The sequence below is a fragment of the Protopterus annectens genome, chromosome 11.part0, assembly GCF_019279795.1.
Source record: "Protopterus annectens isolate FY-2018-M chromosome 11.part0, PAN1.0, whole genome shotgun sequence".
Classification (NCBI taxonomy): Eukaryota; Metazoa; Chordata; order Ceratodontiformes; family Protopteridae; genus Protopterus; species Protopterus annectens.
Genome location: NC_056745.1, coordinates 1412861754 through 1412877272, shown reverse-complemented (window position 1 = coordinate 1412877272; position 15519 = coordinate 1412861754). Strand labels below are relative to the sequence as shown.

The window sequence follows — 15519 nt, the reverse complement described above, 5'->3', positions numbered from 1 at the left end:
CTTGTTTCATAAAATGTGATTTGCTTACTCATAGTTGCCTTAGTTTCATAGGTTCATAGGTTCATACTAGGCTATCTGCCCTAGGGCATTTATAAGCCTAGCCAGAGTGTGTTTGGCTTTCGCCACCCATTTTAAATTAATTTTGCTATGCCCTTTTTCGAGGTTAGTATACTGTGCCTCTGTCTAACAGTGACACAGAAGTGATACCCGGGGTAAAGCTACGATCTCCCATCCACTCATCAAGATTCATCTTGAAGAGGGTCAATGAGGGACTCTGCCAAACCTGGACTGGGATTTTATTCCAGAGTGAAGGGAGCCTCTGGGTTATGAATCTGTCCCTCCAGCATGTCCTATTTATTTCAGTGCTGAGGTTCAAGTCTCTCGAGTGCGTAGCTCGATGGGATTTGGATTTTCTGAGGTGCAGCATGTCCATTAATTCCGGGTTGGACATGGCTTTATATGTCAGGCACAGATCGCCTCTGAACAGGCGGTATGCCACTGAGTAGAGCTGGAGTTTCTTTAACCAGGCAGCATATGGCATCTGTTTGAGCCCTTTGATCCTCTTGGTGAGGTACTTTTGGGGTCTTTCCTGTTGCTGCAGGTGTCTGGTAAGGTACATCCCAAAAGGGGCATTGTACTCAATTATGGACCTGATGAGGGATGAGTAAAGAGGCACGATGACCTCCCCTTATCTAGATGTGAATCCCTTCATGATTAGGTGGGCTATATAAAATGTTTTTCTAACCACTTTGGCCATGTGGTTGTCAAATGAGAGATTGCTATCAACTTGGGTCCCCAGGTCCCTAATTACTTCTTCTGTACTTAATGGATTACCACCTATGTGGTAATTTGTGGGCACTTTGTTTTTGCCAAAGGGGATGACTATACACTTTTTGGCATTTAGCTTGAGGCCATGGCTCTGGCACCAGTTGTCTGTTTCTATGAGGCCCTTTTGGAGGATGCTTGTGTCGGCTGGAGAGTCGATTACGGCGCCCAGTTTGCAATCATCTGCGAATTTGGTCAGCCACAGTCCTTCCGTGTTGGCCTGTACCTCCGAGAAATATATACCGAACAAGAGAGGTCCCAGGACTGAGCCTTGTGGGACACCACTTGTAACTGGTTTGGAGTCTGACATGGCTCCAGCAATTCTAACCACGTGGGTTCTGTCCTTGAGCCAGTTTGTAATCCATCTAGTGACATAGGGGTTTATATTTAACCTTCCATAGTGCTTTAAGCTAACACATGTTCTCTTGCATAATTTGCAAGACTTTCCTAATGCCAAGTGCTCCCCTGCTGTGCACTAATAGACAGTGAGTTTGTATAGCTGCATGTAAATTTGGTAGTCTGTCAGTATGGTCAATTGCAAAAATGCATCCTGGCTGTCTGCTATGGTGCATACTTGCACAGTATGGGTTTTATAGATCTCTATGCTGTGCAAGTTCTGTCCAGGGCCATGGGTCTAAATCTGTAGGAGCGAGTATGGCAATCTTGCAGTAAGCACATATGCAGTTTAAAGATGAGAATCTGCAATGGGTATGTGTGTGTGTATTTTCACCATTCACTGAAAGGTTAAGTTTTTCAGTTTCAAAATATAGATCTTCTGACTTCCATATATTAAGTATATCCCTAAAAATTGCTCTTAAGTCTACATTGGGTCATGCATTCCAAGCACACTAAGCTTAATTGTCCTTTCTAAACTTGGTCTTAAGTATACCGTGGACCATGCATTCCAAGCACAATAATCTTAACTGTCCTTCCTAAACCTGGTCTTAAGTCTACCTTGGAACATGCATTCCAAGCACAGTAAGTTTAACCTTCCTTCCTAAACTTGGTCTTAAGTCTACCTTGGACCATGCATTCCAAGCACACTAAGCTTAACCATCCTTTCTAAACTTGGTCTTAAGTCTACTTCGGACCATGCATTCCAAGCACACTATGCTTAACTGTCCTATATCACATTAAGTATTACTCTACATGTCATTGGAAATAGCATTAAATTGATTTCCAGTCCTCAAATCTGAAAAAAATCTACCAGTTCATTTAGAACTAGTTGATGACCCCATTCCTTTCATGGTCAATTTAAATATGTTCTACTCCTTAACTATAATTTCCTTACATTTTCTTTTTTTATACTTGCTCTGGTTTCAGTATTTTTTTTTTTCAATTTCCCATTTTACTCAGATGGCTTAATACAGAGTAATATCAAGAGTTAACACAAACATAAGTGAAATGGCACCTTATATACCAGTGGACATAATATCAAAAACTGGCAGCAGCAATTACAGCAGAAGTTACTTTGGGATTTTAATAAACTAGAAAGATACAATGAAGCCCAGCATAAGCACGTCATTCTTCAACCAAATTTAATTGTTACTTTGATACTCAGGCTTCACCCTCATGATCAGAAGATGCCAGCCATGGATAAAACTAGCATTACCCACACCCAGTCATGGGTCACTGCTAAAGACAGAGAGAGCTTTAGGTGTCCCCCTACTGAGAATTGTCCGATGACCCAGTTAAGACTTATTGTGAAGAAAAGATGCTGTTTTGGTTTCTAGAAGTTGTATGGGTAGGAATTTATTTGAATATAAGCATAGCACCACCACCATTTCTACTACCTATCCTGTCATCAAAGAGTAGGTTTTAGATAATCTGAATGAATGAATGAATGAATGAATGAATGAATGAATGAATAAATGAATGAATGAATGATTGAATGAATGGTCAAAGTTCCTGACAGGGCCACAATATCTGCTTATTTCACACTGACTAAAACTTTTATTGTGGTAATCTTACAAATGGTGCTGGATGGATTAATGAATCTAATTTCAGGAAATTTTAGTTGAAATGTATTTGTTGTATTATGTTAAGTTGTTTACTTGTTGTAGGTCATTAGCTGTTATTTGTTCTAGGACCTAGGTTTAGGTAAAATATCCCAAGAGATCATTAATTTATTAACTACATAGTACAACTTGGTAAGAAAATTTCTAAGTGCAGTGTCCAACCCAGTTTATCAAATGTATGAATGAAAAATTAGATTTTTGGCTCATACATGGAAAAGCATAGTAATAGTTATAACTTTTGTTACAGGAAGAGAAAACATTCACAAATTCTCAAATCACAGAGGGGAAATAAAAATTACCATAATGATTTTCTGTAGTAGTAACATATTCTGTTATTAAAATGTATTTACTATTTTTATTATTGCTTGTCATTTTATTTGTATACTACAATATGATTTTACCGTGTGAACTTTACTTAGAAGTGACAAATAAACAAACACTGTATTATATTTCTGCTTTATTTAATTTTTTAGGAACTGGAAATTCAAGCCCGTGCCCATGGTCTTCCTATTCTCTCCTCTTTTAGTAGAGTGGACTTAACTTCGCAATTTATTAAGGGGCAGTCATATCATGATATTGCAGCTGAATATCGACAGCAGGCATCTCTGTCTCAGGTTTCAAGTACTGACCTCAGCGAAGTTTCTACAACATTCTCGGATCCATTGTCACATTTTACAGACTTATCCTTCAGTGCAGCTTTAAAAGAAGAACATAGGCTTGATGAAATACTCATGAATGACAACATGTCTCCATTTGGGTCTGACCCCCTCTTGTCTGCCATCTCTCCTACCATATCCAAAGGCAGCAGTAGAAGAAGTAGTTTTAGTACGGACAATGGCGATGAACTATGAAACCACTTTTTTAGTCATAAGACAGTAGTTGCTTGGGTTGCCGCAACGAATTAGGAATGCTCAAGAACATTTGCTGCTGTTTGCAACAGCTGTGTATTACAGTGATCAAAGCAGGAAACAACTGAAATGTAAGAAGGTCAGAAAGATCAACAGTGTACCATGAATTCTTGGGGGGGGGGGTATACTCAACAAAGACAAATCAGGCAGAGAGGAAAAGAAAAAAAAATCTGCCTGAAACATTCTGTTCTATGAACACATTACTCTTAGACCATATATTTTACAAACATAAGCATAATGTTTATTTGTCCTTTGTGAAGACATTACAGTTTTCAGATTATATTGAAAACCACATTCAAAAATAAATAAAGGGAGCTCATGATTTCAGTTTTATGATCACAACTGGAGATGGTAGCAGCAAATAAAGGATTGCAATCATTTTCTTAAAACAAAGTAATACAGCAATACCCTAGTAAGAATGAACTGCATTACTGTGTTCTTAATGCAATTATGTAACATTATTTAAAGGAAGAAAATCCTAAAAATGTTACTACTTATGCAAACCACTACTAGCATGCTAGGTATGCGTATATTTCACTACACATGATGACAAGCCATCTCAGCAATGCCAGAAATTTCAAATGATTTTATCTTTTTATGGATGGAATTCACATTAAATACCATTCATTTAGTCTTTTTTATAATATATATGGGATTTTATAAATTTGCATATTGCTCACCATAAAATATGCACTGAAAGTAATTAGTCATTGTAAGAGTACAGTTAATCCAAAGATTGCTTTTATACAAGTTGAAAATCTTTTTTTTTTCTTGTAAATACCAGCACAACACAATCATTGTAATTTGAAATCTTTTAAAAATAATTTTATATTACTACCATTAAAGTGTAGACTATTTTTTCTATGACTCTCTATTTTTCTACCCCCCTGTAATATTTTGCCTTATAAGCTTGTATTAGTGATGAATTATGGAAAGCATTGCTTATAAGTAAGATGCAGACCATCATTGTATGAAATGGCAATATTCTTTAGTAATTCTTTGAAGTATCTGCAGAGTTGTCTGGTCATTGTACCTGCAGTTGTATAAAGGAAAACCAGAGAATTTATTTGGATATCTTCAATCTGTTTTATAAAGGTATTAATAACCTGAAATACTTTAAAAATGATAAGTTGCTTACTGGTATTAATTCACTAAAGAGCAGTAGTATTTTAGAAGAAGTATTAGGGAAACCTTAGAGTTTCTATGTTATAAATGGACTAAAAATGAAGTGACATATCTCAACATAATAAATTTCAACAATAATTATCAGGAAACAAAAGTGTGAATAAAGTATAAGTTATGAATATGGCTAGTTTCACAAATCCTCAGATATCCATCCTAAGAATTCATTAAAGTGCCTATCCCTTCTCCCATGACGTGTCCATTCATGATTCAGAAACATGATAGACACGTTAAGGTAAGACTTCATTATCGACTAATTTGCATGTCTCTTACCACAAAATGTGGTAATAACTTATTGTTTGTAATGGCAGTATTATGATGTTTATGCCGTTAGTAATCCTTGGTGTCTAGTGCATCCCCCCGCCCCCTAGTTGATCCCATTATAATGTTGGTACCATTATGATAATTTAAGAGTAATCCCTGGTATATAGTGGTTTCTTCAAACCACATTCATATTAGTCTGCTGAACATGGCTTATTCTTAAATCACTCAGTCATGTAGACTCCTTCCTGAAGATGGATCCTGAGAAGAAGAGAGACAGAGAAACAAAGAGAGAGATCACATGGCTAATTAGCATGCATCTCTCCCATAGAATGAGTCAATAACGTTCAGCAAGGTCACAGGGCCAGCCCTTCATGTTGCTGCTCATCTACATGTTTGAGGGCCATGCTGCACCAGGTATGGATGGCTGCTGATTTTCTGACAGATACTTTTTGAATCTAGCCCCAAGTTTGTTTAACAATATTAGTGTTTTAAGGAAATTATTTGTAGCTTTGGAATGTTCTGAAACAGAAGCATAGCTTGTTCAACAAGCATCCTGGGCCAGTACTATGAACCAGCACCCATCCCCCAGCTCTCCCACTGAACAGCAAAAGAAATTCCTTCCACTACATGATATCCTCCCCCACTCCAGCCATTTAGGTCACTTTTCTGTGTCCTGCCTCCAATCCTCCTTCAACATATCTTATAGGCTCATAGGTGTATACTAGACTAATGGCACTGGGGCCTTTACAAGTCTAGCCATAAGATTACCCTGGCATCATGCCACCCAACCTTAGTTCCCAGTGCCTCTGAGTAAAGCAACTGGAGTTATCCCCTGGGTGAATTTTCTGTTTCCCATCCACTCATCAAGATTTCTCTTGAAGAGGGTCAGCGCGGTGCTTGACATGTATGGAAAGTCTATTCCATAGCATGGGCAATCTCTGGGTTATGAACATGTCCTTCCATAACATTCTGTTGACTGTGGTAATGAGATTGAGGTCTCTAGAGTGTGTGGTGTGGAGAGATTGGGATTTCTTTAGATGTAGCATTTCTAACAGAGCTGGATCAGACATGGCTTTGTAAGTCAAGCAGAGATTGCCTCTAAGTGAGAGGACCCAGGACTGAACCCTGTGGGACTCCACTCATGACTAGTCACCTGTATGACTTGGAGTCAGCTGCTTTCACACTGTAGGTTCTATCTGTGAGCCAGTTTGCAACCCACCTAGTGATATAGGGGTTGATGCCTAGCTTAGTGAGTTTTTCTATGATTCCTGAGTGGGGAATGGTATCAAAGGCCTTGCCCAGATCAAGGTAGGCTGTATGAACTACCTTGGCTTCATCCACAGCTCTGGTGACTGACTCAAAGAAGTCAACCAAGTTGAGCAGGCATCATCTACCTTTCACAAAACCAAACTTTGTGGGATCCAGAGTTTGGAGATTCCCTATATCCTTGTTTATTAGGTCCATGATGATGTGTTCCATAGCTTTGCATATCAGACTTGTCAGGATAATGGGATGATAGTTCCCAGGGTCGGGTCTGTAGTTGCGCTGCCTTTGTCGAGAGGGATGACTGTAGCAGTGTGCCATTCGGTAGGGACAAAGCCTGAGGTGAGGCTGTGATTGAACAGGGCACACAGGTGAGGTGCCAGTTCACTCTGTAGTCATGTAGAATACAGCCAGGGATATTGTCAGGTCTCACAGAAACTGTATTCTTGGCCTTGGACAGTGCTGTTTTAACCTGTGCAGCAGTAATACTGGGTGCCTGGCAATCTACTGATTTTGTGATTGGCCCTTTGGGAAGTAGAGAGGGGTAAAGTTGGCACTGAATCTCTCAGCCAGTATATTGGCACTATTTGTTGGCTTGGTATAGGCGGTACCATTGTGCAGTAGCTCAGAGCAAATCTGGGTATTGCCATGGAGAGTCTTTACATAACTATAGAAGGCCTTGTGGTTGTCTGCAATTCTGTTTTCATAGCTAGCTTTAGAGGATTTGATGAGAGATCTCAACTTTTTGTTGAGGCTAATAAGGTAGTTTTTCCATTCTTGGGACTTCACCTTATTCCACATCAGTTTCCTCTTTCTGTTGTAGAGTTTGTTTATGGCAGGGGACCACCAGATTGACTTCCTTTTTTTGGAGGGCAGCATCTTGGTTCTGTTGGCGAGAACTATGCATTTGTGTACGTGTTTGTATAGTGCATTAGTGTATGATTTGGCCATCATGCAACTATTCTTCATTTGCATGGATGCCGTCCAGTTAGCCACCTCTGTGTTTAGGAGCCCAAAGTTAGCTTTGGAAATGTTTTTCATGGTGGTTACCTTTGTGGGGGTGAGGTTGGAGGGATCTGGATTTCCAAGGTGATTAGTTTGTGGTCAGATCTAACCAGGGAGGAGCTGACTGTTGGTGTAAAGCAACGGTTGCCCATGTTAGTAATGACCAGGTCAAAGATATTGTTACCTCTAGTGGGGTAAGAATGAGCTGGTCCAGGAAACTGGAATTAATGAACTCCAGGAAACATTGGGCAACTGTATTGGTGCATGAGTAGTTTTTCCAGTTAATGAAGGGGTAGTTGAAGTCACCTAGTAAGAGAGTGTCAGGTTGGACCCTAATATTCTCCAGGGTGCTTAGGAACATGGAGTGTGAGTCTTGGGACATGGTTGGGGACCTATACCAGGCTATGACCTGAATCGCTGTCTTACCCAATGTTAGCTGCACCCAAAGTATCTTTGATGCGTTATGTTGGGCTGCCAGTCTGGAGGTGTGTGCATCCTTTATGAATATGGAAACACCACCGCATTTAGAGCTTTGGTCCAAGTTCTGGGGCCGAAAGCTGTGGAATGAGTTATAGCCTGGTAGTGTAGGGGTGCTTTCTACTGCCTTGAACCAGGTCTCTGTTAATGCACAAATGTCGGTGTTTTCCATTTTAAGGACTGCTTCGAGCGAGTGCATTTTGAGATTTACACTTCTAGCATCGAGCAGCCTGACTCTCAGATTGCATTTAGTTTGTAGCTGTTACAGTGGTAATTTGGTTTTTGAAACACCATCTACAAAAGGCACTATAGGGGTTGCAAGACCCTTGGCCAGTATCCAGAATCACAGGGGTGATAGATGCAGGCCATCTCTGGCAAAGCATCGAGGTCTGTCAATCATGTCATCTCAGGCAGATACTGGATCCCCTTAGAATGACACCAGAAACTTAGCCAACTGTTGAAATCAGTCATTTTCTGCTTGTACTGTGGTATCATTCTGGGTGATGGTATTATGCTACTCAGGGCTAGGGTCATACCTGCCTGGGCTACATACTCTGAGAGCTCCTCCATGTCTCTTTTCATGTAGTCCAAGGAGGTATGTCTCAGGTCATTCACACCCACATGTACAATGACAGAGTCATATTTGTACCTGTGTTGAGTGACCTGAGTGCATGCATTATGTAGTGGATCCTGGTACCTGACAGACAACTGACTGTTACTTTCTCCTTATTCAGTCTAGTGAGTGGGATATCAGTGTGCCTCACTATCGAGTCACCTATGACTGGTGTGTTTGCATGCCGTTTTGCCTTAAGGGCTTTTGTTGAGTGGCACACTGTTTAGGTAAATAAAAATCCCTTATATACTGTAGCAAACTGCTTTCTATAAATGTAGCAGTTGCTACAGTTTATATCCTGCTTGCACAGAACACTACAGTGCTCAAGTTTCAGTTAAAAAAATATTTTTAAAGTGCAGTAAACTGCTTGCTACAAATGTAGCAAGCTGTTGCCCTGCCCACACAGGCCACTATAGCCCTTTGTTTTTTATAAAAAAGTAATTTGTTTTAGGTTTTAAACTTTACAAAACTGCTTGCTACATTTTAGCAATCAGTTGCTACAATTTAGAGCACACATGGAGTGCTACAGCCCTTAGGTTTGACTACATATTCAATACTATCTTTTAAAAGACAGGCCCTGGGAAGGGTGTAGCCAGTCCTGCACAGAATATGGCCACAGAGCAATCCAGTAAACTACTGCTCTGACGTGCATGAGCCTACTTATACTATTCCTGCACAGACATCACTGCATAATGCTAATTGCCACATTTGCTGGTGAAAACTATAAAAATGGTGTGAATTAGTGATTCAGCAAGCAGGCAGGCATCCATGCAATAATAGTGCTAGTTGAAAAAATATATTTGACTACTAGCCAAATACATTTCTGCAAAAACTAAAATGGAGGTTTGACAGCTCAAATAAAAGCATGTATTATAATCTTTAGGCATTCCAATGACCAAATATATGGCCATCGGCATGGAAAATTGTTTCATTTTTATAAAAATATTTTTTTTTTGGCCCATCCTGGCCATTTAAGCATAGGGCAGCAGCTCGCAAAAGTAAATAAAAAAAAAATGTTAAAACACAATTTTAAGGGAAATCTGCATTTTTGCCATTATAGTTTATGGCATGTAGAATCAAAACAATACCAGGGAACAGTGGTTGCTAAAGGGAAAGGCTCTGTGGTAGTGCAGTAACTAGGGACTAAAGGCAGTGGGTGTGCAAATAAGGGGAAATTTACTGACTCACAAAAAATATTCTAAGTGCCAAACTGCACCTAACGGTGTAGGTGCTATAACATGATTGTATAAGCAGGAGGACCAGCAGACATGAAAAGGTGGTGTGCCATGCATGGTGTAATAACACTGGAGCTCCATGACCCCCAGATAAGCTTAGCTAAGCACAGCTAAGCAAGGGGGGGTGTCTGAGTCTGTATTGACTTATTCCATGAACTGAAGAGCATATTTGTGACCAGGCGAGGGCCATTTCTCATTGTTTACCTTAGTTAAATGAGTTTACGTGGTGCTCACTGGGTGTAAAATAAGCAAAACAAATCTCAGAAATAGCAGGACTGTTTACATTTGGGCACCGGGTTTGTGCGGCGCACATCGGGGCTTAAAAGGGGCAGAAATGGGAAGGGAAAAACAGGAAAAAAAGAAAAATAGCAGAATAAAAGCAATCAAGTACAAATTACATAGCTAGCAGGTGGAATGCATCATAGTCAGTCAATCATACAGGCAGCATCTGCAGCACAACAGTATAAACTATGCAAACACCTTGCACTCTAGTTTTTCCACAAACTCTGCACCACTTGTGTACACGTGGGGGAATTTTAACTGGAAAAATGTTAGGGGTTGCCATTGCTTTGATCTATTAGTATGTGATAGAGGCTGAGGGCAATGAGGAGGATAATGCTAACAACTTCCACAGACTAAGGAGGAGGAGAAGAAGAGTGTTCAGACCCAGGGTAACTTACCAGGGGCTACATGATCTGGAGATAGTAGAGTGATACAGGCTGGACAGAGACATACTGCAGCAAATCATCAAGCTGTGCCAGCCCGGCCTCAACTCAGACCCAGAGCCAACAGAAAGGAACCCATCCCAGTGGATACAAAGGTATGGGTAGCCTTAAGAATACTAGCTACAGGTACTTTCCAAAGACCTACTGGGGATATTAAGGGGGTCTCACACTCATTGGCATCCAGGGTACTCCACCAGTTCCTGGATGCCAGGCTACCATATGCCATTGAGCACATTTACTTCCCCAACACACGTGAGGAGAAGACCAGCAATATGCATCTCTTCCACCGTGTAGCTGAATACCCAGAAGTACTAGGTGCAATAGACTGCACACACATCCACATCAAAGAACCACATGGTGAACAAGGTAGGGTCTAAATAAACCACAAGGGCTTTCCCTCAATCAACTCCCAGGTCATGTGCAATACCCAAAGCATTATTATGAACATGTGAGCTGGCAGCCCTGGAAGCTATCATGGCTCCCACATATGGCATTTGTCACAGCTGTGCCAGGCATTTGAAAGTGGGCTCATCCCATATGGTCATCTGGTGGGGGATGCTGGCTATGCCCTGGAGACGTGAATGATGACACTCATCAGAAATGCACACACACACACACACACACACACACACACACACACACACACACACACACACACACACACACACACACACACAAGAATGCCATAATGAGGCATATGCACAAACTAGGATCATTATAATGTGTTTGTTTGGGATGCTCAAGTCACGGTTCCACTGCCTTGACATATATGGTGGAGCCTTGCAGTAAACCAAATAAAGAAAGAACCAGCACCCAAAATCCACGTGTAGCCTTCCAGCAAAAAGATTTTATTCCATGAAGACTGAAAAAATAATTAGACCAGTGAGGTCATACCGGTTTCGGCAAAAGCCTTCCTCAGCAACCATACATCAAAAAATATATGTATAAACTGTTAAATCACAAGCCCTTAAATGCAATATAGTAGCACCCTCTAGTGAGTAAAAAATATATTACAAATTATATGACAAATATAACAAAATATTTCAATACCACAAAATATCTGTATGTACAGGAAATCATAATAGATATAGAATGATAATCCATTACAAAATATTTCTGAATTGGTCATTCAACCCAGGTGAAAATAAGGCTCCCAATTTGACTATCCACATTTTTTCTTTGTTCGTTAATAGTTCATGTAATACATGAACCTCATTATTCTTGAACCTGATACGGTCAATGACCATGAAGCTAAAAATCCCTGTTGAATGTTTGAGTATATGTTTATATAAAGAACTCAAACCTTTCTTGTTTCGAATATCACTTAAATGTTCACCGACCCTTATTTTAAAGGGTCAGGAAGTTTGTCCCACATAAAATGCCCGACAGCTACATTGGGCTAAATAAATAACCCAACTGGTACTGCAATTGGCAAAAAATGAAACATTATAAACATGTGGAGAATTGTGAGAAGTGAAACTGTCTGACTTTAGCACCCTCGGACAATATGAGCAATGGCCACATGGACAGCAACCCAATGTGAATTCTCCAGTTATTGTTGTTTGCACTGTTGAATTGGGAAGATGGTTATATACCCTTCTGTAATGACTAAATAAGGATCCCAATGGCAAAAATTAAATGTATTGTTTTTTAGGGTGATTAACCTTAAGATGATAACAGGTATCATGAGTAATGATACCCTCCTCTTCTGCTAGATCCAAAAATTTATCAATATCTTGTTTGAACTTACTAGTTGGATCAATAGACATTTCCTTATAATGAGCTTTGTTGAACAGTTGTCAATCTGCCTCTGCTTCATAATCTACCCAATTCTGAACCACCACTGCCCCACCCTTATCTGCCGACAAAATGGTAATCTCACAATTCTTAATAAGATCTTCAACACATGATTTTTCCTGTTTATTAAGATTATCCTTGATCATATTATACTTGTTCAAATGCAGGTGTAAATCCTTAAGAACCTCATTTTGAAAAGACTGTATTATGGGTGACACTGGTGTCTTGAATTGTGAAGATCTGAAACAAAAAGGTGCAAGGTCAGATGGATCCATCTTTTCCCCTTCCATGTTATGAAAAAACAATCTTAAATTGAGAATACGGCAAAAAATAACAACATCTTGTGCAAAATGATGCTCCTGAACACAAAATCCTGGCACAAAACCCAAACCTTTATTTAGAACTTGAAGTTGCTGCTCATTAAGTGCAACAGAAGATAGTTATGTACATTATTCACCTCAGTATTCAAATTTTGATCATATTCTGAAGAATTACTCCAAGATCCATGATGTTTTTTGTGTTTCCTAACCCCTCATCTCTGAGCTCTATGCCTAAAGGGGTCCCCCCTGTCAAACTATGCTCCAAATTGTTCCTCTTGGGAACTGGCGAAACTCTGGTGTGGCCATCCTCCCAATTTGTATTTCATGATGATTCATCCTCAGATGTGGCAGACTCCCTATCTCTTTTCTTCAATATAGACTTAGGTTGAGAAACCCTAGATTTCTTGGGAGTTTGGACAGGTGTAATGAATTTGACCTTGGGACGCACCTCAAAAAGCTTACCACTGTCATAATTCCCAACTTCTTGATTTTTCTTTCCTTTAACACAGAATCCAATTCCAACAAATCCTTACCAAGTTTGTCAATACAAGTATTGTAACATGGAAGTGATAGAAACTCCTCAAATCCTTTACTTGCACTTAAGACCTGAGTGGTTTGTTCCTCCACCTTCCTATCATAGTAATTAGTCAATATGTTAACAAAAGTCATAGAGGCCTGCTGCTATGCCTCAGACCATTGGGCCAAAAGACACTCATCTGGTTCAGCAACCATGCATTGCAACCTTATTCTTAATCCCCTAGGACTTCATAAAAGCTGATCTTTAATACTGAGTGGGTTCCTGAACCCCAGAGTAATTGTTAACATCGCCTGACCCCAGGCCAAAAACACTCAAGTCCCCAGAATCTGATGAAAGACCCTTGATAAGAGTTGCCAAATCCATCACTGACCAAGAAAAAACAATATAGCTGATATAAAACCACTGTCCACAATAGTCAAATTGGAGTATTGTTTCCAAAACTGTCATGTACTACAGATGACCTAAATATTCCAAACTCAATATATAATTTTTATTTCTCTTCACAAATATAAGGCATCAGAAAACGGCCAACATGGGTACAATAATAGTCAGTAAGTATCACCCCAAAACAGGGTGCCTGGTTGCTCAGTGTTAATGATAATATAAGCAATATTTTTTAAAAATCAATCCAAAAAAATGATTGTTGTTTAATACTTGCTTAGCACTTCAATCAATCCACTTACACAACCTGTACCTGCTACGTCACCCAAAATGCCAAAACACAAACCCCAAATATTGACTGTAGCAGTGGATAAACCAAATAAATATGTACAATTTAGTCAGTGATGTTATGACAAACAAGTTCAAAAATAACTATACCATATAGCTGTAAACTTGGATCTGAGGTCCAGCACTCCACTCAAAGATAAACAACTATCAAAAAAAAAATGGACAAAATTGAATAATCCTTCCACTGGGTCCAGGACTCATAAATCTAGAGATTCCATTCAGATATTAATAAACCTAATATATTTATATGCCAGACAGCCCAAGGTTATGTGACCTATTCAGATCCCATATAAAAAAAGAAAACCTCCGTATCTCTCAAGAATAAATACTAATGTGTTGTTACCAGCAATATATATGTACATAAAGAACATGTTGTTAAACAAAAACATAAGATACATATGTCCTAAATTCAAATAATATAAAAATGAACATAAATTGCAAGAAAGACATATGTTGCCAACCTTACATTGTTCGAACATAATAATCAGGACAAATATCCCAAATACGAACATATGTATCAAACAGTTGAACAGTGTATCAGCCATGATATAAACTGAAATTAGAAAAACTAGTCCACAAAGATATCACATAATATGGACCATATGACCATGTGCCCAATGTTTGTTATAACAATATACATAAATAGTAGAAGCACACAATACATATACCCCAAATTCTAGCTATGTGAGGGTAAACATTTGTTATAAACTAGACAATCTATTGCCCACATTAACATATTCAAACCTAAATGATCAAGACATGTATCAAAAATAGGACATAAAGATAATGTTAGCTCTTGAACACACAATATAGAGTCCCCAAGTCTGACTATTCAAACTCATGAGCACTAATGTCAGTCCCTCAGGAACAAACACAGTAGGCTTTAGAAAGTTGAAAACACATCGAATGCAACCCGCAGTATGTGTATCCAGATGGAAATAGTCACTCCAAAATCTAAACAGAACCTTTGTTTCCAAAACACAGTCCCAGACCGAATTATGTTCAAAGCATATGGAAATTGATATATTGTGTCCCAACCATTGTTCGGTAGACACAATCCAGCCCTTGAAATAAAATACCACCTAGGAAGAATCTTTAACTCAAATTGAAGCAAGAAATGGTCACTCTAAAGTCTGAAAGGAGCCTCCTCTTGAAACACACAGTCCCAAACCAAATAAGATTCAAAACATATAAAAAAGAAATGTATTATGTCCCGGACCATAGTTCGATAAACACAATTCAGCCCCTGAAGTGAAACACTACTTAGGACGAATCCCTGATTCAAGTTGAAACAAAAATAACAGTTCCATCATCCACTTCACCACAACCAGAACTTTTATAATGTCCCAAACAACCCAAATGCTCGTTTTGATATTCAAATCCAATGCTTCCAAAGATGCAAATTGGAATAGTTCTTATATAGAGAACATAAATGCAGTACCTGTTGGGCTGCTTGACGAAAAAAATATGAGAGATGTTTAGCTTCAAATGACAAAAAACCACAACATAAGGACTAAATCTGCAATGAAACATAAAGGTTCCTGATCTAGTTGCTGCCCTTAGGATATTGCTGCCCCTGGTGTGGGTGTGGAAAAGTTGATCCAAAGTGCTGGAATTTAT

The 15519-nt window shown here is 39.2% G+C and overlaps 1 protein-coding gene across 1 annotated transcript in view; it reads left to right on the top strand.

The window, feature by feature from the left end:
* TFEC (transcription factor EC) overlaps nt 1–3861 on the top strand; it is a 505518-nt gene extending 501657 nt beyond the window's left edge. The window contains exon 8 of the mRNA XM_044088699.1: nt 3317–3861. Coding sequence (XP_043944634.1) covers nt 3317–3694 — 378 coding nt within the window. The 3' untranslated portion in view covers nt 3695–3861. The remainder of the gene's footprint in view (nt 1–3316) is intronic.
* Nucleotides 3862–15519: the final 11658 nt, after the last annotated feature.